General features: G+C 38.2%; 1 protein-coding gene across 1 annotated transcript in view; it reads right to left on the reverse strand.

Annotated features, from left to right (window-relative positions):
- Window positions 1–2,892: 2,892 nt before the first annotated feature.
- The window catches only part of tspan17 (tetraspanin 17), a 37,261-nt gene continuing 13,235 nt past the window's right edge, over window positions 2,893–26,918 (reverse strand). The window contains exons 2-8 of the mRNA XM_080201571.1: window positions 24,800–24,850; window positions 22,941–23,087; window positions 20,566–20,736; window positions 15,904–16,029; window positions 11,577–11,624; window positions 4,656–4,772; window positions 2,893–4,405 (exon numbers count right to left, since the gene is read on the reverse strand). Coding sequence (XP_080057697.1) covers window positions 4,340–4,405; window positions 4,656–4,772; window positions 11,577–11,624; window positions 15,904–16,029; window positions 20,566–20,736; window positions 22,941–23,087; window positions 24,800–24,850 — 726 coding nt within the window. The 3' untranslated portion in view covers window positions 2,893–4,339. The remainder of the gene's footprint in view (window positions 4,406–4,655; window positions 4,773–11,576; window positions 11,625–15,903; window positions 16,030–20,565; window positions 20,737–22,940; window positions 23,088–24,799; window positions 24,851–26,918) is intronic.

The following is a 26,918-nucleotide window of genomic DNA, read 5'->3' on the forward strand; positions in this document are numbered from 1 at the left end:
GACACTGGATAGTTGCAACTTAAATCGCAGGAGTTTCCCAGAAGTTAGGATTGAAATCAGTTCTCATGCCTGCTAAATATACAACTGTCCTATCCCACAAAAAAAAATGCAAGAGTTTATCCAGCAATCGAGAAGCACTTATTTTTCTGGACAATTGAGTCAGGCATCCAACAGTGATTTAAATCACTTTCAGATGGTTCTGCCAGTTTTACACTCAGTTTTACAAAGGGGTTAAAAGGGAAAATAGCACTTTAACTTCAAAGTGACTATTTTAAACACCTAGGCCAAGCCCTGCATGGTACTCTCCTAAGGGGGGACCCCACCTGCCCACCCCATATGCAATTTACCAACCTATCCTGCCATGTCAACCTGACTGGGCTTGCCCAGAGGACTCAATGGCTGCCCCCCCCCACCCCCCCACTCACCGTAAACCCCAATAGTCAACTTCCCACCCTAATATCTGAGTCCTTCATCCCATCCTGATGATCAAACCTGCCTCTCCTTCACCCACATCCACAACTCCATGCCTATTTCTGAACCCCACCCCCACACCCCAGTCACTTATCATGGAAACCTATTTTCTTCCTTTCAATGTGACTGTAAGTCTCCTTTACAGCAGTGAATCCTCCTTCGCTCTGCTCCTTCTGTATTTTGCCGCTGGAACCATGGACATAATTTGCTCCTTCAGTCTCACCTGGCTTGAGTCAGGAAGGTTGGGCAAGACAGTTGCTTTCCATTTAAGCAAATAAGTTGCTACAGAGTGGCAATCTGTTGCTGATGGCCATTGAAAAATTTATGGGTCAATAAAAGAAACACAATTTACAAAGGATGCCACATTTAGAGCAACAATTGATTTTGAATTTATATTTTTCCTTCCACAATTCCTCATTCTTGATGATCTCTGGCAGCGAATGCCTAAGATTTCTGATGCAGATTTATTAACTACTGACTAATTTGACTGTCATGATCTTCATTTTTCTCCATGTAACCAGTCCATACAAAGGCTAGGTTTAACATTGGCGTTAGAAAAGCCAAATTTGTAAATCAAATCAAATTACTTCTTAAATTGATTTCTGTCAAAAACAATTGGAATTTAAATTTGTACATGAATGAAGATAATAAAAGCTTTTAAGATGAGTCACTAGGAGCAATGAAGACAACAAATTGGGTGTGAAATGCAGGTCTTTCTTGTTGTCTAACTTGGAACAGTTACACAAGTTAATGCATATTCAACTGAAAATCCTTTCATTTGTAAAATAATTCTAGAACAGCACATTAGGCAACTATTTTTATGCCCACATTGTAATGGTTAACTCCATCACATCAACACAAGCTAAACAGGTTGGCTGTCAGAACAAGTAGTAAATAATGACACAGCTTTATTGTAATCCTGAAAGCTCAGTAATCACATAACATACACAATGTTGTTAACACAATAATGATTTCCTACGAACTTTTAAATCTGGGCAAAAAGGATGTTACACAACTTTTTATACTTTGGGACTACTAAAACCAGACAACAGACTTCATTATCATCTTAAAACCCTGTACATATTAAGAAAGGACAGCAGAATTGGTTATATACCTTTTATCCAGGAATCCAGGGCAATACCTTGTAAAGCAGTGGTAAAATTAACAGTTCTCTAAAAGCTTCAAAATGAAGTTATCACGTTCAGCACAACTTTTAATGACTGCACATCACATGAAAAATACCAAATAAACTACCATAACAAGGCTTTAGATTTGCAATAGATTTCTCTATATTCTGTTTATAAGCAAGAGTTGAGTTAAATTTTCTAAGGGTCTTCAGAAAGCTGTGGCAACCATTTTTTGTCTCAAGGTGGCTTATAGCTATAATAATATTTAAGGTTTGGTTAATAAAGTTTAACAGGAGATCTGTGGTAGTTACGACAGTTTGTTTTTTAACATCCTGTCAATCATAGAAACAATGCAGAAGGAGGCTATTTGGCCCACTGAGTCTGCATCGATCACAATCCTGCCCAGGCCCTAACCCCATGCATTTACCCTAGCTAGTCCCTCTGATACTAAGGGACGATTTAGCATAGCCACTCTACCTAACCCACACATCTTTGGACAATTCTCCAATCGGTATAATAGTAATTAATTTACATTCCACAATGTAAATTTATACATTGGTTAGAAGTGTTTTGGAAGGATTTTTACATTCAAACTGATTTATTAACAGGGCTTAATTTCTCTACTGGATTTTCATGATCACTGAAATATAAATCATTAAAGAAGCATGATAACTCCTCAGCCAGAAAGTCAACATGCAGGTTTTATGAACATTATCAGCTGTGACTCAGTTATCACAAGATTCTGGGTTCAAGTCTCACACCGAGGCCCAAACTGCTCACTCAGGTGGACAGAAAAAATCCCACTGCAGAACAGTTATCCTGGTGCTCTGGCCAGTACTTATCCTTCAACCAACATTACACATTATCACATAGTGCAAATTAGCTGCTGTGTTTCTTACATAATAACAGTGACGACACTTCATTGGCTACAAAGTGTTTTGAGATGTCCGGTCATCATGACAAGCGTCAGACAAATGCAAATCTGCCTTTATTTGCTTTAACCATATGCTCCTATCTAGCTTTTTGCTTAAAAACATACTATAAAAGCAAAATATTAAACACAAAATACAAATATTTCTGTCCAAAATTTTCTCTAATCTTGTGCTGAAACAACGGCATTTATACAGCGTAGTACTGTCAGCGCAAAGAACTGAGGAAATTTGTGTGCAACTGACTTAAAATAAAGAGATCCCCAAGTTTGCTTCAATTTTTGTGTGCTGATTCAACAAAACCTTTGCTTACAGCTGCTCATTAACATGGTTCCACACCCATACAAAAGACCAGAGAAAGCAAATTTTCACATTAATACCAGAACTGGCTAGGCTGTAAATTAAATGTTTAATAAATTTTAAGTACAGCAGAACACAAAGTCATTTTAAACACACTGTTTCTAATGTGCATTAAAAACGGTTTGATGGCTACAAACTTTAAGTATCATGCATAAAGAAGGACTAAAAGAAATATAATCAAAGATACATGCTTTCCTCAATACTCAACTGCTCGTGCTGAATCTGTTCGTTTATCGTGGACACTTTTATGTTCTGGCGATTACGAGTAAGATTCTCAAGAAATTACCAAACACCATTTGGCAACATCAGCATAAAAAAGTGTGTAAATTTTGGTATAACCTACCAGTTACACCAGCCATGGAAATTTCAAACCTAGTTATCAAAATTGAAATTTGTAGTGACATAAACATTGAATATTCATGCAAATTCTAGGCAGTTTAAAGACCAGTTGTTTAAAATTAGCAGCTGAGATATAGTTTTTTGTGTATTTCTCACTTCGCAGTCTTGGGGAGACTAAACACACCATTGTAGCATTTAATACCATGTAGAATAATTTAAAGTAAATTTCCTGAGTAGACAAGTTTGCACCACCAGTTTTAAGGACATTTTAGTGCAAACAATGTGGTAAAGTTATTTAAAAAGAAACAAACAAGTAACTTACATATTTATCTGTAAATCTATTTTAATAAACATCTGACATTGTTGACCTTCTTCCTAATATGTGAATCCTGTCAGTGCCCATTGGAATAAAAAGCATCAGCAATAACCAAAGTTAATGCTGAAGAGTCAGTAAGGTAAAATTTTTCCATTATATAACAAAGAGGCATAGTTAAAAACGTAGGTTAAATCAACATTCATTTGAATTCACTGTCTGAAAAACATTTGTCGATTTTTACTACATGGATCCAAACCTTAATCTGCATAGGCTAATTATTCTGCCACTGGGTTTTTCTTAATAAATCGATAATTAAACTAACAAATGTTGCAATATTTTCACATGACAGACAGGATTGGACTATTTAATAGCCCAAAAGTATTTTGTTTCCTACAACTGAGTCAGTTGTAATCCCCCTTTAGTTGCCTCCATTCTCCCCCCAACCCCAAACCCTTCCCCGCCACTTAGAAAACATCTAAATCACATTATCTTTAACAGTAACAAACTTAATACATTTGTGGTAGTATATACACAAAAGACAAGTAACATTTCAAAATATCCATTAACTACAAATTGCTAATGATCCCTTTGAAACCGTTATCAACAAAATTTAAGGTTTTTCTTGTTATCGTAAAAATCTAATCGCTGTACAGCAGCCTTATGGTTTACATCCACAGGTCTCAGCATCAGAGGTGAGGCAGTGCCATATTGATGACTTTCATCCACTGTGCTTTTACAAATGTGCTTTCCACAGCTGTGTAAGTTTTCTACTTGACTTGATAATTTTCAGTGAAACTTTACCAGTTGGCTTTGACAGCTTTAATGTCAGTCACCAGATTCTGCGCCAGGCAAATTCCAAATATCTGAAAAGACCAAATCAAATAAATATATAAACTTTAAACCATTATTCCAATTCCAGTAAGAAAATCAAGCATTGACATTGTCACTTTATTAAATGTAACCATGCACTGGTTCTGCACATGCAGATGAAAAATTGCAAATGTTCCCCTCCACTGCCTTAAGCTGTTTTTATTTTTAAAGATGCTGGGTAACATATTTTATCTTTTTATTTTTGTAGATTCTCCATTTATGTTTTCTGTATAAATTGCTTACCTGTAATAAAGCAATAGCAATGAAGATTCCAGCAACCACTATTAAGTTTTCCTGCAGCCACTTCTCAAACTGCCCAACACATCCTTTGGTATAAATATAATCTTGTTGATCTATTTCCTACAACAGCAAAAATGTACATGATTCGATTGTAACTCTCACAATCCAATACACATTCAATCTCAATCAATTGCAGTTGTTAAGAGTTTACATGCCAGGAAATTAGAATGGAATCAATGAGTAAATACTTGTTCCACAATTTCTGAAGAGTCAGACATTTCATTCCTTCCTATGGTTAAGATTTAGCCAGCTGGCGCTGAATATGTCAGAAAAACCACAAAACAGTACAATAATATCCCTCCCTTTCTATCAGCAAATATTAATAAGGCTATGATCTAACAGCCATGATGTTCCAGCAAGGAAACTGATGAAGCGTGTTGGAATGTCAAAACACGTCTGAAATTTTGATAAAATTAACAATTAAAAATCTGTAAATTACGTAATAGAACATGTAAATAAATAACAATATGTATCTGTCTGTATCAAACAATCTGTAGCGAAAACATCTTGCGATTCTAACTCATATACCCACTATACATCTTACAGCGCAACTGAAGGAAAACAGATGAAAACAAAGTTGGATCACTCTTTTCTGCTGGTTTTTGTCAGCCTTGTTTATTATAAAAATGTATTAATCATCAGTTTTGCCAATTCATTTTTTTGTGACAACTTACAATTCAAGTGTTGACATAATCCAATCAAAGCTGAGCACTATGGCTGGATATAAACTAAGGTTTTGTGGATATTATCTAAAGGTTTTGAAAGAGGAACTTGTATTGGTGCAGTCTTATAGCTATTTGTATATTTATGTATATAAATCAAATCGTATTAAATTACTTCGCCAGAGCACCATCCTGTCCACAAGTGATTTATTCAACAAAAATATTGCAGTCTGGCAACAAGGGTGGGATCATGAATTCCTTACTAAAAGAAAAGAATTTCCCCTTACCGGTTTATGGGGATGGGAAGGGGCCCCCCATGTACTTGGAAGTGGGATGGATGGGGTTTCCTGTTATTTTAAATCAGAGGTCAACTCAGGATTTCTGGTACCACTGCCTTTTTTCATCCCCATCCCACTAGTGTGACAGAGTGAGCCACGCCTGCATTTATTTTGCACAGAGTGTTGCACAAATGCAGCGATAAAGACCAGCTGTACAGCCAGCAAGGTGCATGCCGGTTTTCTCCCCTCAGCTGGCACTCTGCAGAACAGAAAATTCCATTGTAGGCTGGAAAGGTCCTCAACTAATCGACCAAGGGACTCAGCTGTCTTTTTGCTGAGGAAAGGCTTAAAAAACTGGTCCAAATAAAAACATGTGCATACATGGATGTGGAATAGATGATGTTCAACATGGCTGCATCAACAAGCATCACTTGGGTAATTTAGGAAGCACTGTCTTGCAGAGTATTTAAAGGTGTTTTTCACTGCAAACAATATCCTCAAAGATCTGATAATCTCGCTGTCAACCAGGCAGTTAAGGAAAAGGACAATTGTTTTAATTAAAGCAGATGCAGAAGATGGAATTAAAAGTCTAATGATAATCATTGAAGTTTAATGAAACCATTGTCGATTGTTGTAAAAACCCAACTGGCTCACTAGAACATAGAACAATACAGCACAGGAACAGTCCCTTCAGTTTGCAGTTTTGTGCCGAACATGACGCCAAATTAAACTAGTCCTTTCTACTTGCCCTTGGTCCATATCCCTCTATTCCTTGTATATTCATATACTTATCTAAAAGCCATTTAAAATGCAGCTATCGTACCTGCCTGCATCACCACCCCTGGCAGCAGGTTCCAGGCACTGATCAGTCTCTGTGTAAAAAACTTGCCCCTCATTTCCTTTGACCTTTCCTCCTCTCACCTTAAGTGCATGCCCCTTAGTATTGGGCGTTTCAACTCTGGGAAAAAATTCTGACTGTCAACCCTATCTATACCTCTCATAGTTTTACAGGCTTCTATCAGGTTTACCATCAGCCTCCTCCGCTCCAGAGAAAATAACACTAGTTTGTCCAGCCTCTCCTTAAAGCTCATACTCTCTAATTCAGGCAGCATCCTGGTAAATCTCTTCAAAGCCTCCACATCCTTCCTGTAACGTGGCAACCAGGACTGAATGCAATACTCTACGTGCAGCCTAACTAGTTTTATAAAGCTGCAACATGACATCCTGACTTTTGTACTCAATGCCCTGACCAATAAAAGCAGGCATGTCATACGCCTTTATTACCTCCCCATCTACTTGTGTGGCCACTTTCAGGGAGCTATGGACTTGAACCCAAAATCCCTCTGTACATCAACACTGTTGCAGGAAAGGAAGTCTGCTCTCCTTACCTGGTCTGGCCTACACATGACTCCAGAATCACAGTAAAGTGGTTGACTGTTAACTATCCTCTGAAATGGCCTACAAGCCATCCAGTTCAGGGACAATTAGGGATGAGTAACAAATGCTGGCCCAGCCAGCAATGCTCACATCCCATGGAAGAATAACAAAAAACAAGATGCTCATGATTGCCCAATGGAAATTTGTACAGCATCAAAGTCTAACCTGTACCCAATGGACTGCAGAGTACAAATCCTGGAGCATGCTCTTGTGAAGGAAATTTGTATTTCAGATTTGTATTTAACATCTGTTCTCACTGGATCTCACAGGCTGGCAAATTTCCAGCTTACCTATGGTAATACCCTTCACACAACTACCGGCAGAATGCCCGCTGAATTGTTTCTTAGAAGGTGGACAAGAACGAGGTTTTCACTGCTGAAGTCATACTTAGCACAGTAAGTAGAAAAGAAATGAAAGAGAGTCATGATATGGCTAAGGTGAGGAAAGAAGATTTGAAGATTAAAGAAGCATGATCACAAGTGTTTGAAATGGTAATCAGGAAGAATCATGGAACTATGTGGCCCTCAGACGTACTTGATCTAAACGTTTGACAGCAGAAAGGTTAGCATTGTACATATAGATCATGATTTTCATCAGAGGTTCACATAGAAGAAAATTGGGAAAAATAAAGTTATAGAATCCTTCTAGTGCAGAAGGAGGCCATTTGGCCCACTGATCTGCACCAACAACAATCCCGCTTAGGTCCTATCCCTGCAACCCCACACATTTACCCACTAATCCCTCTGACCTACACATCCCAGGACAATAAAGGGCAATTTAGCATGGCCAATGCACCTAACCTGCACGTCTTTGGACTGTGGAAGGAAACCGGAGCACCTGGAAGAAATCCATGCAGACACAGGGAAAACGTGTGAACTTCACTTAGACAATGACCCAAGCCAGGAATCGAATCCAGGTCTCTGGAGCTGAAAGGCAGTAGTGCTAACCACTGATCCACCGTGCCACCCCAAATGAGTCGAATGAATCAGGTAATTAGGATCAAAGTCAAGTACCAAGTTACTCTAAAGCATATCATGCTAGAACCTAGCACAGATCCAAATCATATTCAATTAGATATGTCTAATGAAATGGATATGTGAAATGTAGGTCAAGATCAAAATCCTCTTTGTTAACAGAAAACTTCCCCTCAGAAACAGTTCAAAATGAATCAAGATCCTTCCACAAGACCCAAAAGTTTGGACAGGAAAGGGAGGTAACGTCATCCTACATATGTTAGAAATAGGAAACCAGTGGTTGAGTTTGATTTGTGAATAAATGAAATGTATAAAATTACATGCAACTCAAACATACTATAAATTTTTACTCAGGAACAATAAATGTAATAGTGCCCTCTTATGGCCATTTGCTAATGAATGTTTATAAACTAAACTGGATTAAACTAGTTTGCTTTTGCAGTTGTACTCCATGCTATCTACATGAGTGATTTATTCCACAAAGATCTTACACTAGGATCACAGACTTGTAACAAGATTTAAGCCATGTGTCTTTTTTTATGTAATGTTTTACATAAACATTTTCTCTCAGTTTACAGGTCCCGAATATTTACGGCTCTTTTTTCCCCACGATATTACAGAAATTAGGCCATCATCTATGGGACAAGGATGATGTGATAAGCAGACAAGATATATTTTTAGTACACAAAAATATTCACATTCATGAACAATTCTTCACATCTTGCACTGAACGATATATTACGGGACATGGAATAGAATATTACATGGTGCTTCAACACAAATTGCTTCCTTCAATTAATTCAAGCAAGTTATTAAATAAGATAAATTAATTGAAAAAAGATTCCCAAGCTGTTTGTGGGCTAGCCATAATCTAACACAAGACAAGATACTGGAAAGACACAAATCGTATAAAGGCAGATGATTGGGCAGTCTAAAAGTAGCTGAAAGTCTTGAGCCTTAACCACATTGCAACAATTCCACCACAATATTGTTGAGATTGGATTTGTTTGAAACCTTAAAATATCGCTGTGGATTTTATTTTACCTGCCCCAAATTGAAACCATAATGCTCTGTCACTGTTACGTAATCTATTCTTTGCAAATTATGTTTTCTTTTATTCCAACCTGTTACTGACATATTCAGTACTAGTACAATACAAATCAACTTCACTGTTTAAAAATCCTATTAACAGGAACCTGATCACTGGAAATAGAATTACACTGGGTTCAGTGAGCCAGTTGTGTAGAGCTAATAGCTGTTTCAATCACTACATAGGAGAATCTGGAGGGGTAATAACTATTTCCAACACCTATATGGGTTTTAGTAGTGTAAGACCAGGAATTTCCCCGAAAAAGAGAAAATTGGCTGCTCATGGACCCATAAATAGAGCAACTATAACTAAGAAAGGAGACCTCAGTTTAGGATAAACAACAGCACAGGACATTAAAATGGGGAAAAAATTTTCAAAATATTGGGAAAAAATTTTCACTTGATTAGTTTCGAGTACTCAACATATTTCACTTAAACAAGAGAAAAGTTTCCACGATAACTCATGATTATGGTTAATAATGATGATGTCATAATTACCTCGGTTTAATGGTTAGAAAAATGTTTGTTCATTTAATTTATTAGTTGCAAACCTATTGTTTTAAGATCATGTTCAGTCTAGGTGTGTTATTACATTGTATCGCCAGGATCTGAGCTTGAAATAGAACCACAGACATTTATAGAAGAGCCTAAAATGTCTTTGTTAGAACAATGCAAACTAATCACACTCGGCTCCTCTCTCCACTGTCCTGTAGAATCTGCAGCTTCAAATACTTACCAAACTTCCCCTCAAAGGCTTTAATGTGCTCTGCCTCAACACTCCTATGTCAAAAGGTACCATACACCAAAAACTTGTTTGAAAAAGAAATGCGTCTTAACCTACCAAATCTCCAGTCATTGGCTTCTCAATCAGAAGTAGTTGTTACATCAAAAACAGAAAATACTGGGCAATCTCAGCAGGTCTGACAGCATTTGTGGAGAGAGAATAGAGCCAACGTTGCAAGTCTGGATGACCCTTCAACAAGAGTTCTGCTTTGACAAAGGGTCATCTGGACTCAAAACTCTTTTCTCTCCTTACAGATGCTGCCAGACCTGCTGAGATTTTCCAGCATTTTCTCTTTTGGTTTCAGATTCCAGCATCCACAGTAATTTGATTTTATCCTGATTGCCCTTGAACTGAATGCTTGCTGGACCATTGCAGAGACAATTAAGAGTCAACCATAATGCAGTGGTTATGGAGTCACATGTGGGCCAGATCAGGGAAGAATGACAGACTTCCTTTGCTGATAGACCTTGGTGGATTTTTACAACAATCAAAAAGGTGACACAATGGTTAGCACTGCTGCCTCACAGCACCAGGGACTCAGGTTCGATTCCCGGCTTGAACTGTGCATGGGTTTCCTCTGAGTGCTCCGGTTTCCTCTTACAGTCCTTGGTTAGGTGCACTGGCCATGTAACATCCTCCCTCAGTGTGCCCAAACAGGCGCTGAAGTGTGGCGACTAGGGGATTTCCACAGTAACTTCACTGCATTGTTAATGTAAGCCTACTCATGATATTAATAAATAAACTTAAAACTTTACTGTGATTAGCTTTCAATTCCAGATTTTATTAATTGAATTCAAAATTTCCCAGCTGCTGTTGTGAGATTTAAACACATGACCCAGAGCATTAGCTGAATTGCTTATCCAGTGACATTATCACCATGCCACCACTTTCTCATTAAACTCCATTTATAGAACTCGAAGTGCAGTTAAAACTTATTTTTTTAATTTGTTTTATCTATTTCTGTTTTCACTTCCCACCAGCTTCAAAGGTCATAAAGATCATGACATAGAACTCGGCATTAGCTTAACTATGTCATAAGGTGGCTGGCTTGGAAAATGCATAATTACAAAATGTTCTTCATATTTTAAGTTAAGGCAGTGTTGAAGATATCGTAAAGGTATATGTTCAATATTGACACTGGCTGTGCGAACTGAAAGCTTCTATTACCTGGCTTTTTAATGGGCAAAAGAGAAACCATTTATGACTACTTTTCCCAATTTAGGCTTTGAAGTATTTTTTTGTGTAGCTTAAATGATCAAAGTGGAACAAAATGTAAACAGAAATGAATTCATTGACGCTTGCTATTTCATTACAAACAAATTGCTTCCTGGAATTTTGTACTTCACCAAATCGCAGAGCCTTTTTTTTGCAAAAGGCAGAAGTTTCCAACTAACGTGATATTAATATCTTTCAACAATGCTAAGAAAGGAAAAGAAAAAAAAACGGCAGATAGGATGAAATCTATTTTCAACCTGTTTTCAAGAATAGATGCACGTACAATCTTCCTGTAAGACTAAAACAATGTGGGCATCTGTTTCCCAAATTAATCAGAAATGTTGTTTGTTTGACCCCAATAGTAACAAGAGCAAATTGTAACTTTTCTCCCTCTATTTAACAAGAAATGAATTGCAAACACTTACCATTTTCAACCTAACATCATATCCACACTGGGTATTAATGACATCCTCCTGCAAAAACCAAAATGATTAAAATGTTTCATCGTTCCAGCAAAATATTGATATATTTTAGTAAATTACTTTAGTAGATACATTTCAGTGAATTACTTAGTTTGGTAACAAGCTGTCAATGACGGAACTCTTGGGCAGCATTACAGTACAAAACAGTAGTAGCTGGTCCTCAATTTGACGATGTCGTCTACTCAGGGTCAAGAATTTCTGCCATGGACCTTCAGGTGACTCAGCAAGCCATTTCTCAACCAGCAGATCTGTGGGCACAGGGGGCAGAATGTCCCACAAGATATTGGAGTAGAGTGAAGGATTTACTTCCTTTTCTTTCCTCACTGTTGCCACTCTGCCTTGCTGTTAAGGTGCTGTAATTCAACACAGAATACACTTTGATGGACAGGTTATCACCATTTCAAACGGCTGGCAACAAGTTCCTTCCAATCACTAATGTAAATTCTGTACTTCAAGGAGAGCTTCATAATGTCTCTGTTGGCCGTGGGAGGTGAGAAAACTAGACCTGGCAGAGGAGACACTCAGACACTGGCGTTTGTTCAATGGTCCTCCCATTGAATCCAGAGAATACACCGGTGGCACTTCTGATGGAATTTCTCTAGTGCTTGTGTATCACAAATACATCGTCCAGGTATCACTGCAGTACAGGAATACAGGGACAACAACTGAACACTAGGACTACTGTTGATTTACAAGTTGTTGTCGTCAAATACTTTCTGCCTTAATTTATAGAAGACTGAGCTGCACTGGTCAATGGCGGATGCCGAGCTATGGGAAGTGCCCAACATATTCCAGAGTCCCTCCTTCAACATGCATGAAAGGTGGAATATTTGGCTAACTAGGTGTGGGTTGACACGAGTTTTGCTTTGGCAACTTTCAAGTACAGTCTGCATTTCTTGTGTGCAGAATTGAGCGATTGACAATGGAATGCAAATCTGGAGCAGTGGTCAACATTGTGGTCATCCGCGAATGTATGTTTGTTGTGGTCAGTTTACTTTGACAGTTACGACAGTCTTTTTAATGAGCAAATTAATTCACTGACTTTTGCTATTTCATTAATTGCTTCTTGGAATTTTATGCTTCACCAAACCGCAGTGCCTTATTTTTCCAAAAGGTAGAAGTTTCTAGCTACTGTGATATTAATATCCTTCAATAACACTAAGAAAGGGCACCAACGATTCTTTGATGAAGTAAAGGGCCTTTGTCAGATAGATTACAAATTGTATGGGGGCTATAACACAGCCTTGCTTTACCCCAGTCCAGATTTTGAAGGCATCTAATTCAGATCTCTCACTCAAGACAGTTGCTACATAGCATAAAGAGTATAACAGTCCAAAACACATCCATCCAAAGATAGTGCAAGCAACCTACTCATAAAAGGTGAAAAAGTGTAGACATTTTTAAAAATTATTTCACGGGATGTGGGCATCACTGGTGAGGCCAGCATTTTCCGTCCATCATTAACTGCCCTTGAAAAGGTGTTGGTCAGCCACCTCCTTGAACTGCTGTAGTCCTATGTGATGTGGGGGAAAGGGTCGGTAAGTTGCTGCAGTACATCTTCTAAATTGCATACACTGTTGCCACTGTTCATCAGTGAAGAGATTGAATGTTGAAGGTGGTGGACTGGATGCAAATCAAGCAAACTACTTCATCCAGGATGGCCTTGGAGTTTCTTGAGTGTTGTTGGACCTATATTCATCCAGAAGAGGGGAGAGTATTCCATTACACTCTGACATGCCTAATAGATAGCAGGCAAGCTTTGGGGAGTCAGCACATGGGTTACCCGCCACATGATTCTCAGCATCTGACCTGCTCTTGTAGCCACGGTATTTATATGGCTCATCTAGTTCAGCTTCTGGTCAACTGTAACCCCCCAGGATGTTGACATTCAGCGATAGTAATGTCATTGAACGTCAAGGGAAGATAGTTAGATTCTCTCTTGTTGGGAGATGGTCCTTGCCTGGCACATACGTGGCATGAACATTACTTGCCACTCGTTAGGCCAAACCTAGATATTGTCTGGATCTTTCAGACAGGGACTGCTTCAGTATCTGTGGAGTCGTGGACGGTGCTGAACATTGCAGAACCATCAGCAAACACTCCCAGCTCTGACCTCATGATGGAAGGCAGTCATTGATAAAACAGCTGAAGGTGGGTAGGGCTAGGACACTACATTTGAGTCTGGAATTTTCTTAAACTACATAACCAGCAAGTCCTGCTGAAATTTACATTGACCTTCCTACTTGTAAGCGATGCCAAAATTTCCAGACAATCTCATTAACATACACTGGAGCATGTTTAAAAAAAATGCAAAACTCATGGAAAAACACCACAAACAATTACAGCCCTGAAGAAATTAACTTAATAAAATGTGTGTTACAAAATTGTGAATAAAATCCAGAAATATGACTAAGTTCTGAAGCAACTAAAACTTTTGACTCAAACGCCTTCACAGAACTGCTGTACATTCAGGAAATTTGAATGAGTTGCACTTTCCCACAGGGCTAGAGGAGAGCAAGGTTATGTCAATCAGATACAGGAAGTTGGCAACAGGACATTTCCACCAAGGTTTTCCAGAATCAGAGTAATAACAGATTGAGAAGTCACAGGCAGTATACCTACAACTCACAATCACTGCATAATATCCCATATTTTGATTAAGTCACAAGCACAACTTATTATTTCTTCACAGGAAAATTACTGACCAACATTTTTGCAAATCCTTGTTTCTTTTGTAGTTCTATAAAATAGTTACTTCGGTCTTTACCATAGTAAAACCCACGGTGCACCAACACAAGACTATAATTACAGGACTACACCATTCCATGAAGCACAAACTTCTACTTAAAGTTAAGTGACTAACATTGTGCACCAGTTAACATTTAAGAACATAAGAAATAGGAGCAGGAGTAGGCCATCCAGCCCTTCGAGCCTGCCCCGCCATTCAACAAGATCATGGCTGATCTGTCGTGTCTCAGTTCCACATTCCCACCCTCCCCCCATAACCCTTAATCCCCTTGCTTATCAAAAACCCATCAACCCGCATCTTAAAAATATTTAGCGAGGCAGCCTCCACCACCTCAACGGGCAGAGAATTCCAGAGATTCACCACCCTTTGAGTGAAGAAGTTCTTCCTCAACTCCGTTCTAAACCGCCCCCCCCCTTTATCTTGAGGCTGTGCCCCCTAGTCCTACTGTCCTCTCTGAGCGGGAAGAGCCTCTCCACCTCTATCCTATCCATCCCATTCATCATCTTATACGTCTCAATGAGATCTCCCCTCATTCTTCTAAACTCTAACGAGTACAAGCCCAGTTTATTCAGTCTCTCCTCATAGCTCAACCCCCTCAACTCCGGCATCAGCCTAGTAAACCTCCTCTGCACTCCCTCCAAGGCCAAAACATCCTTGCGTAAGTACGGTGACCAAAACTGCACACAGTACTCCAGCTGCGGCCTCACCAATGCCCTATACAGCTGCAGCAAGACCTCCCTACTTTTATATTCAATCCCCCTCGCGATGAAGGCCAGCATCCCATTCGCCTTCCTGACCACCAGTTGCACCTGCAGGCTGGGTTTTTGCGACTCATGCACAAGGACCCCGAGGTCCCTCTGCACCGTCGCCTGCTGCAGTTTTTTGCCACGTAAGTAATAGTCCTTCCTACCATTATTCCTACCAAAGTGGACCACCTTGCACTTGCCAACATTAAATTCCATTTGCCATTTCCTGGCCCATTCGCCCAGCCTATCTAGATCCTTCTGCAGACTCTCCACACCCTCCATGCAATTTGCCGCTCCCCCAATCTTGGTGTCATCAGCAAATTTCGACACCAAACACTCGGTTCCCTCCTCCAGTTCATTCTACAACTTTCAAATTTCACATTTTGTTCTTGATCTATTTTCAAGCAAAAATGGTGTCAGAGTATCCAGTGCAGTAATTTCTGCTTCTTTAGTTTGTAGCAGTAAATTCTAACTCAATCTAGTATGACAGATCAATTCATTGTGATGGAACACTAAAAATTGTAATTATCTATAGTAACTAAATGGAGCATTATTAAATGTATTAATTATTGCAATTTTTTTGTTTGACCAAAACATTTGACATCAAAACATGCATTAAGAATTCATTATCAACTGTCATGGTAGAAAGTTCAAAAAATCTGAATCTTATAAAGACTTTTAATCCCCAATTCACTCACGGATGCAATGTCTGTTCCTTCAAGTTTAACCATAACTATATACAGTACACCACCACAAATTTATAAAATATTCATACCGCAGGGTCTTTGATACAGCAGGAAAACGGAACACCACAGCGCTCTCTGCTTGGGTTGAAATCTGTACAGTTAAAGTAAATATTTAGGTCCCAGTCGATGGGTCCTCGAGCACCACAGCACAACCACTAAAAATGACAAAATAAAAATGAAATATCACCATTAGACTGCAATGACATCCTTGAAATATGATGGCTCTAAAGCACACTACAGCTGCGTTAATTATGAAACCTGATTCACACAGAAGATACAATTCCTATTTGCCATATAGCTCCTGAGTGTTCTGGTGTTTAAAGAGCCAATTTCTTTCAATTATTTTCATCTTCTAACAGGAAAACAAGCTAGCAAAAAATCTGATGCATCCCTGGCGCTGTGGGGCAGCACAATGGCTAGCATTGCAGCCCCACAGCGCCAGGGACCCAGTTCAATTCCAGTCTTGGGTGACACTAAGGTTTGCATGGGTTTCCTCCAGGTGTTCCTGTTTCTTCCCACACTCCAAAGATAAGCAGGTTAGGTGGATATGCCATGGTAAATTGCCCCTTAGTGTCCCGAAATGTACAAGGTGTACAAAGCAGAGAAAAGGCCTGGGCAAGGTACTCTTTCAGAGTTGGTGCAGAATCAATAGGCCAAATGGCCTCCTTTTGCACTGTAGGAATTTGATGATTCTATGAAAACAAATAATATCCATGAATATGTGTCACATGTAAGATACTCTTGCTGTCAGGGAAAAAAATATTTTATTGTAGAATGGGAAACTAATTCTTTAAATTGTCCAATGCCCCAAACTCCAGACAGTATTTAAAGTCATTCCTCTTCTCAACAAATAATTTTTCTTGCAGGTGCTTTTTTTTTTTGAAAAAAAAGCCTTCCATCTTTTACGGGCACTACTCCCAACCCATAAGGAAAGCAAAGGAACCTATTAAGGAAAACATGTCTCCAGAATTAACCACAATTAAAGTTAAACCATTTTTGGACACCTACTGTGGTTTAAAATGGCTTAAGTGGTTAAAGGGACATCTCAAATTTGTTTAATGAATTCTTCACAATTACAGAGCTGTAATTTCTAGCACAGTATGTGGAAAATTGTGCTGCAAACAGCTGTTTTCTTTCACAGTGCATAGCATGTGATGCCAATAATCCTTCACCTTCTCATTACCAGAGTCATTATAATTTACTAGACAAATGAAAGGAACATCTTTAAAAACTACAAGTCACAGACACCATATAGGATAACAGAAGTAGGATTTTACCATCATTACAATATAACGAACTATGCCAAGACATTAATACCTGTAACAGGAAATTTCATCAAAGCCAATGGCAGAAATGGACAAGAATAATATAAAAGCAAAATACTGCAGGATGCTGCAATCTGAAACAAAAACAGAAAATGCTGGAAAATCTCAGCAGGTCTGACAGCAGCTGTGGGGAGAGAATAGAGCCGATGTTTCAAGTCTAGATGACCCTTCAGAGCTCTGACGAAGGGTCATTTGGACTCAAAACGTTGGCTGCATTCTCTCCCCATAGATGCTGTCAGATCTGTTGGGATTTTCCAACATTTTCCATGACAAGAATAATAGTCGTTGGTGACTTTGTTTTTTTTAAAAAGAAACACAAGTTTAATCCAAGGACAGGCAATATTAGCAAAATTCTGAAAACACTGAATGAATATAGACAAAAGCATTTTCCAACGCCCACCCTTTAATATCCTGTGTATATTTACTCAAAGTTGATTTGCATTATTCTAAATTCAGCTAACTTCATCAACAAATTAACTACCAATGCAGCCCACCTGCTTTTCTACAGAAGGCTTCACTTTTCTGAAGCATGCAATCTGTGAGAGGATCTATCAAACATTTTAGATTTAACTCAAAAGAATATTTATTTGTCCAAAGATGTGGAGGTTAGGTGTAATGCCCATTAGTGTCCCAAAATGAAGTGGTTCAATGGATTAGCCATGCTAAATGTGTGCGGGTGGGGTTACAGGGATGAGGCAGGGGAGAGGGCCTCAGTAAGATGGTCTTCACATGAATTGTAACACTTTCAATTGGCAGACATAATATAATTGAACATTAGCAATAAAACAGTTCAGATGTATTTCCACAACAGATACAATTTATACAAAGGTTCTCTTCATGTAGTAATGCTGCACACTGTCAAATGCAAAAATTTCCATTCATATTTGCACTACAATCTTTAGCTCAAAGGTTGTATTATCATACATTTTGTATTTGGATGAATTTGTGAAAATCTTCCAAATGAAAGGCCAAATCTAATGCCACTAACTTTTTAGTTAAGAATATTGCATTAAAATTTCATTGCTTCAGAATTAAGTCATTACCAGATTAAAAACTGAGATTAAGAAATTGTTTGCCTTGAAATGCATGTGGCTAAGAACTCTTTGAAGGCTTCAAAATGTACAGAATAGCATAACAGCTGCTATTTCTTAATTTGCATTATTGAGTCATATTAAGACAAGTAAGCGACAGTATAGCATTTTCAAATGCAAAACTTGCAGTTTCACAAATTTTATACCAATCAGCTCCCACATGCATTTGATGAGTTGAAACTTCTCAATAATAAACTTCAGACCACAGTCCTAGTTAAGTTTCAAGGTGTGCCCCAATTATAACACAATTATAATCCAAATTCAATTCAACGCATGGGTTAATTTGTAACCTGATTATAGCCAATAGAACTATTTATTTTCCCCTTTTTTCTTCCCTCTGTCTACTGAACTATGTTTATGCCTTTAAACAAAGAAGCAGGCGACAAGCTCCTTAGTTTAGCCCCCTACTTTAAAAAGAGATTGAACCAAAGCTAACAACTCATATAGACCCTAAACGTTTGAACAATCAATTTACATGGAATTATATCTTCAAAAATTAGAAAATGTTTCCTCCTATTAAACTGAGAGGAAAAAACAAAGACTCAATCTGTGACGTGTAGAACATGTCCAGAAATGAAAGAGATGGGACTAATCAAAAAGTAGGGATAACAATCTTGAATAGTCAAAAACCTGAATATTGTAAATGGGAGAGAGACTGAAAGAAGAGTTGCACAGAAAGAGCTTGATGAATAAAAGTTTTAAATAGTGATAAAGGGAGGATAAAGATGGTTTATTGAAGGTTATAAATGAAAGGAAAATTTAAGAGCAATTGATTCAGCAGTAATGACAAAATAAAGACTATGGAGAGATTAGAAGAGAAGACCAAGACACAAAGAAGTTTGCTTTGTATATAATCCAAGAGTGAGAGAGGTGCGAGAAGGACTTCTCAGACAGGAGAGCAACATTCAAATCTTGAACCTGGGCGTTAGATAAGAATTATTGAGTAAAACATAAGTAATTGTTAAGAAAATGGAAACAGACCTTGTGTGAAGCAACTTTAGCAATGGAGCAGAAATGGGAGATCTAGTACATCTGACAATTATAGATTAAATTACACTAGCATAACAATAACACTATTTCACACTCCTTAAGGTCCTGGTATGGAAATGGCAGATTATGAAAAGAAGACAAAAAACATCCCAAAAGTAAAAAAAAAATCAATGGCAATATCGAGGGAGGGATTTAAAACAATTATTGCTAGATAAAAAGTACCAAGGAAACCAATGGGACTAAAGATTAACAAGTTCCCTCATACTAAGGAGTAACTGCCAAGACAGTGGGTGCAATGGTTGCAATCTTACAAAATTTCCTAGATCTGGAAAGTCCCAGTGGTTTAGAGAACCATAACCATAATGCCCTTATTCAAGGAAGAGGAAGACAAAAAGCAGGAACTATTTGCAGCTAGCCCAACTTCTGTCACTGGAAAAATGCTGAAATCTATTAAGAGGGTAGTAGCAGGACATTTAGAAAATAATCAAGCAGAGTCCATATGGTTTTATGAAAGGGAAATTTATTTAGAGTTCTTTGAGAATGTAGATAAAGGAGAATCAGTAGATTCAAATATATTTGGATTTCCAAAAGGCATTCAATAAGATGGCACATAAAAGGTATTGCACAAGCGAACAGCTTATGGTATTGGGGATAATACACTTGCACAAATAAAAGATTGGTTAAGAAACAGGGAAAAGTCGGAATAAAACAAAAATCAGTAATTTGCAGATTGGCAATTATTTTCCATTTGGGTTGCGTGGTGGCTAGCACTGTTGCCTCAAGCTCCACGGATCCAGGTTGAATTCCGGCCTTGGATGACTGTCTGCGTGGATCTTGCATGTTTTCTCTGTGTAAAACACTCCAGTTTCCTCCCACAGTCCAAAGATGTGCAGATTAGATGGACTGGTCATGTTAAATTGCCCTTTAAATGTATATGTTAGAGGATTAGCAGGGTAAACCTGAGAGGTTACAGGGATGGGATAAAATGTCCTTTCAGAGATTCGGTGCAGACTCGATGAGCAGAATGGCCTCTTCCACACCGTAGGGATTCTATGATCTGCATCTACAACTGGGAAAGGCATGAGTATTCATCAAATCAATTTCAAAACAATTCCTATGCTGTCAGCATTCATGTGTATGAAGGATTATATAAACTACAATACATTACAGTGAAATTACTGCCTCCTGTGTGTAACCATGTTATTTTAGGTCCCTTTTTGCTAAAGTTTGTGAAATTATTTATCAATTTTACCCTGTTAGTACACAGATGATTCAATTTACTTACATATTCTTGTGCAAAATCAATAAGATTTTGAAGATCTATGTCATCCCTATAAGCTTGAACATTTTTGTTGATAAATAAATTGAGCTGGTCCTTGATCCAGTCCTTGAAGACAAATGCTAGTATCCCCGTCGTCAACTCCAAGAAGAAAATTAGACCCAAAAATACTGAAAACTGAAAAATAAAATTTTTAATAGAATTTGCCTTACACCAACATATAACACAAATATAGAAGCGTAGCATGTTTTCTCAGTTGGTACAATATATTTAAATTTTCAAAACATCAGAACATCTGTATTTTTTAAATATATCAAATATATTAAAAATAAATTGTTGGTTATAACATTACTGGGAGAGAAAAATCAATATTTGGTGTTTCTTCCCCATATTAACTTCACCAAAATCCTCCTTCTTGCTCACTGTCTCTTCCTCTATTATTTCCCATTGCTAATTTTGGAAATGGTGAAATTATCACAAATCCAATTTAAAAATATTTTGTTAACTTGAAAAAAATGTAAACTGAAAAATAATCCACAATTTATTTAAAACTTTGCACCTTTACTCTTAACATGCTTTTTCAAAAATCTATAAACTTCTAGTCACCACAGGAATTGTGGCAAAATGGGTTACGTTGCAAAAGCTTATTGGGCTCGATCAGAAATCCCTGAGAAGAATATTCAGGTGAAGAATCTGGATACCTTCAAGAAGAAGAGCAAGCTGTAACATGGATTAAAAGAATTATGAGTGTGAAGATAATGTCCAGCGAAATGAAGAGCTCAGACTCAATGTCTTATCCATAAAGTGTGAATTATTGATTCTGGGTGATTCCGAAGTTAAGTGGACAACCATCAGGATGGAGCTTGATACTGGTGCTGCCATATCTTTAATTCCTGAGACTAGGTACCAACAAAAGCTGAAGCGTCTTCCTTTAAGACCAGCTGATGTTACTTTAAGGACAAGCAAGAGAGAGATCGTGCTGCTAACAGGTTACATCATGGTCAACGTAGAGTTGAGTTGACAAACAGCAGATTTGCCTCTCCATTTGGTCCGACGGTAATTTTTATTTGGGAGATCATGGTTGAAGATAAAGCTCAACTCAAATGCTGTCATGCTAATGTCTTTTGCCTGCATGCTTGAGTGTTTGAAATACTAACACCCAAAAAAGTTAGTGACGTATTTTCAAATCTTACTACTTTCAAGATTTTAATCAGAAACTATTCTTGTGTGCAAGTTCCCATGCCTTCATATAGCATGATGTCTCAAGAGTTCTCAGCAACATGACTAGCAAAGAAACAGCAAACCATATCCAGTAACCATACAACTTTAGGTGTTGGATTTACACTGTCTCGAGAAGTTGCCCCATTTTGAAAACAGGGAAAAACAACATTTAATGGTCACACAGTTACATACTTGCAGTAGATATTCTTAGCTCAAGTGTACAAAATTACAAAACTATTTCAACTCTTAAAACCTAAGTTAGCCATTGTAAATAAGTTGGACCCAATTGGTCTGCATTTCCTTAAATGTCTTACCAAAGTGACCAGTTTCTTCTAAAATTTTAAATTACATTAGCTTCCAATTCAGACAAAATTAATCTATGGTTAATGCAGACAGGTATTACTGTGCAGACCTGGGTTTTGAATTCCCCACCAGTCAAATTTAAAAAGGAATTGTGGATCCTATACACAGTAACCATCAGACAACAAGATGTTGGATTATTGACTTCACAAAACGTACTACACTATCAAAATAAGTTTGGTACAGGAATTTGAATTGCAATGGGAGTTTTTAATTGTTTATGTGCTTTGAATAGGTACAAAGGAATAGCTATTAAATTAAAACTAGAAAAAAAACATCATTTTTGTCAGAAGCAGTTTAACCACAAATAGTTAGCAATGATTTCTACAACACGTGGAGCCAAAGGGAGTATTGCTGAGTTCCTCCCTGATGTATTGGATTGTAGCATTCACAGCCATAATGGTCAAATCATGTATGCATATATTGCCAGCATCAGTTGGCTTCTGCAATCTCGAAAAATCATTACCACTCCTTTTCAAATCTGTTAATAACATTCTCGAATGCAATTCCAAATAATTTTCTAGTTTTGAGCAAAAATATGCTCAAATACGTATGAATCAAATTTCATAAACGATTCAATAATTATTTGACAGAATTCCAACATGCACTATTTTGGTTTGTTTTCTAACTTACTAAATCTACAAACAATTTTCAATCATAGTTTAAAAGTGAGGAAATATTTAGAACACAATTGTTGTTTCAGGAACTGTTGAGGAACTTAATTATAACTGAAAGAAAACTTAATAAACAATCTATATTGTAATTTTCCAACACATTAAGAGGAATGTAAATATACTTACAAACTTCAAAAGGAATGTGTTCTCACGGAGTGCACCAATACAGCCAGCAAATCCAAGAATGAACATCACTCCACCTACCACAATGAACAACCACACTGGGTCAAACCCTCCCAGATCTGTAATAGAAGAAATGTTTGAAAGCACACCCTGGAAGAGAAAATATTGCACAGCGTTAGAATTGGTCAAAGATACAGAAATATTCTAGCTAGCTTCCTATTATTATGCAGTGCTCTAAGACTTACATTCCAACAAGCAAAAAAAGAATCAGGACAGCCCAGAATTGCAAGATCAGAGAAATACTAAAACATTATTTTGCTTCCAAGGGAGACAGAAAGAAACAAGCATGCAAGAGGGGTGTGCGGCGAAAGAGAGAGAAAAGCGCACGACAGAGGGGGAGGACATGCACCTGAGGGGGCGACACACCAGAGCGGGGGGAGGGGAAGCGCACGCACCAGAGAGGGGGGGAGGAGGAGATGGGGAGAAGCGCTCACACCGGACTGGAAAAGAGAGAGACGTGCACACGCCACACTGGGAGACAACTAGCCCCACGCACACGTCCCTTGCCCCCCCACGCGCACCTGCCTCTTGCCACCACATGCCACTGTGCACACTTCGCCCCCCCACACGAGGGCAATAAGTGCATGCGATAGAAAGAGAGGTGTGCATGGGACAGTGGTTTGCACAACAGAGAAAGTGAAGCATGCACAAGAAAGAGATGTGTGCGTGAGGGAGAGAGGGAGGGAGAGCGTGTGTTTCTTTTGGTGACTGTGTCTGCGCATGCATGTCTGAAATAAGAATCTCCCTCTCAAACAGCACTCCCAGTCTTAAATGAATGTGAGCCAAAGGTCAGCATTACACCTCCCATTAAAAATGACAAGATTGGAAGTACTTTTTCAACTAGAGGACTTTTTAGTTAGAATGAGTGTATAGTTATAAGAAATAGAAAAAACATTTTTCAATTTGATTTTGTATGTTTGTACCTATTGCACAATGATTAAAAAAAACTATGATTTAAGTCTCCATTACAATAAAATACTTCTTGGGGTTACGTCAATACTTTTGGGAGGTCAGAAGGATTCTGTGGCTCAAAAGGTTTTGAAAAACCTGCTGATAGCAACTCTCTTAAGGCTTTTTCAGGTGCACTTCCCAAACCTGTGACCTCAACTGACTAGAAGAATAAGCACAAGAATGTGCAGCACAATGGTTAGCACTGCTGCCTCACAGCACCAAGTACATAGGTTTGATTCGGCCTTCCTTGGGTAACTGTGTAGAGTTTGCACATTCTCCATGTCTCCTCCCATAAAGACGTAGTCAGGTGGAGTAGCCAGACTAAAATTGTGTCAGTGTCTGAAGATGTGTAGGTTAGGTGGATTCACCATGGGGGTTATGGGGATTTTGGTCTCTACTGCACTGTAGAGATCCTATGGTTCACAGCAGGTGGATGGGAACAGCACCACTTAGAAGTTTCCCTTCAAGTGACATACTCACTAAGAAATATATCACCATTCCTTTTTGCCACTGGGTAAATATCCTGGAACTCTTTACCCAACAACATAACAACTACAGCAGTTCAAGAACATAGCTCATTGCCACTTTCTCAAGGGTGATAAGGGATGGGAAATAAATGTTGGCTTTCCAATGATGATCAAGTCAGTAAACAAAGAATAAAAGGGACTGAAGTGGAAATACTTCATTAGCAGAAACAGAATCCAATTTATATGGTCCTTCCTCCTTCAAACGTTACTAATTCTAACAATACAAGATGCATTTTTTTCCCCCCAGAGAAAAGATTGCATACAAAAGTTATGTAAATTAGGCTTGACTGCATCTTGTACAAAGTCCATGCTTACGCAAAATACCTTTTCAGCCCACGCCCAGAGGCCTATTCCAAGAAATGCTGCTCCAAGCAACTGCAAGACAAAACATACAATAACACTAAGTTTATAGAGCAGATGTTAATATATATGATAACAATTACTAACTTATTAACTAATAAGATAGCTCTAAGGCTTTGAAATCAGTGCTGGATACATGCGACAAAATCACTGAGTGAGCTACATATAATTATACAACACTTCCGGTTAGAGCGAGTAAGATTTCTATACTTTCAATTTAAAGCAACGTATGCAAGACAAAATTAACCTTACACTTGCCTCTCCCAATCATTTTTGTTTAAGTATTGCATTTCCATTTTCTGTTGAAGGTCCAGTATTTATGAACTGGAAATGGTATTTTCCAATTTCTGGTTTTATAGAAATTGCCCTCAGTTAATTTCATGTCCTACTATTTTGCACCATCAATCAATGGTGTGCACTGCACTACTGGTTTTCCCAGTCAATTATTCAGAAATAGAATTAGGCTGCTCAAACCTAAATGGGTTTGAAATTGAGTTTTCAGAAACTATTACAAGTTGAGTGGATCTTTAGCCACTCCTTTGCCTACAAAGCGACAGTGACAAGAAATTCACTGGCCTTTAAGATATTTGGGACAACCTACGGCACAAAAGGTTCTAAATAAATGCAAATTCATCTTCCTTCTTTCAACTTGTCAAGAGCGAAACCTTGAGGTATGGGTGACAGAAAATACTAAAGGATGTAGTCAGTAATGAACAAGTAACAGGCAAATTACAAATACACTGTAAATACTTTCCCCACCACCCCCACCTGGACCAACAGTCCACCACTTCAAGAATATGTGAGGAAAAACACGAGTATAAATAAATGACAGACACAAAAGCAACAGCGGGCCAAGTGAATATATCAAGAATAAGCAAGACAGGTACTTCATTAACTCATTATAAGCAGCAACAAAAATCTTTGATATAGGTTGCATGTAGAAGAAACATTGCATAACAGCTGCTTGGCAATGGCCATCTCCAAAAGGAGGAAGTCTATCCACCTCCCTTTGATATTCAATACCATTATCATTGTTAACTCCCCCACTATCAGCTTCCTGAGGAGATCACAGGCTGGGAATTCATCACCGGACCTCCCCCAAAGCCTACCATTTACAAAGCACACGTCAAGAGTGTAACTGAACACTTCCCATTTGCCTGGATGAGTGCAGCTCCAATGCTCAAAGATGACAGCACCGTCCAGGACAAAACTGCCAAGTTAATTGGCAACTCATCTACCATTTCCTCCACTGTGGCTGACGAAAATACTATCTACAATGCAGAGCAGCAAGTCACCAATAATTCTAAAATTGAACTTCCAAACTGGTGATCTTTACAACCTGGAAAGGCAAGGGTGGCAAGCACTTGGGAACATTAAATTCTGCACACTCATACTTAGATTTGATTCATTGTCATATGTATTAGCATACAGTGAAAAGTATTGTTTCTTGCACACTCTACAAAGCATAGCGTTCATAGAGAAGGAAACGAGAAAGTGCAGAATGTGGTGCTACAGTCGTAACTAGGGTGTAGCAAAAAGATCAACTTAATGCAAAGTAGGCACATTCAAAAGTCTGATGGCAGAACAGAAGAAGCTGTTCTTGTATTGGTTGGCACGTGACCTCAGACAACATATTACATACCGTTACTGGGTCAGAAATGCACTTGGAAGACAAAGTTAGCTCTTATTGCAATACATAATCACATTCTACCTGAATTATAACAAACTGCATTTATATTAAATGTTTCAGTGTTACAGTACATTAAATTCGCAGCATTCGGTAGAGTTACATTTCTGCAAAACCTCGCAAATGGCCAAATTACAAATGATGGCTATGTTTTAAAATGGGAGTCAAATAGATTCCAACAATGGAAGCAGGGCTGTATTGCTTTATGCAGTTACTGTACAGCAAGTTATGGTATTTGATAGTCAAGGAAAGCCTCTGACCTCAATGTTGTAACAAAAGACTCATCCGTTCTTTTAACATCCAAGACATTTATTGAAAAATTTAAGAGACAATCCTCATTTAAGAAAAACATGAATCATCTCAAAAATGACAGACAAGCATAAAGAATTGCAAAGT

Source organism: Carcharhinus amblyrhynchos, chromosome 13, assembly GCF_965287045.1.
Source record: "Carcharhinus amblyrhynchos chromosome 13, sCarAmb.v2.hapA, whole genome shotgun sequence".
Taxonomy (NCBI): Eukaryota; Metazoa; Chordata; class Chondrichthyes; order Carcharhiniformes; family Carcharhinidae; genus Carcharhinus; species Carcharhinus amblyrhynchos.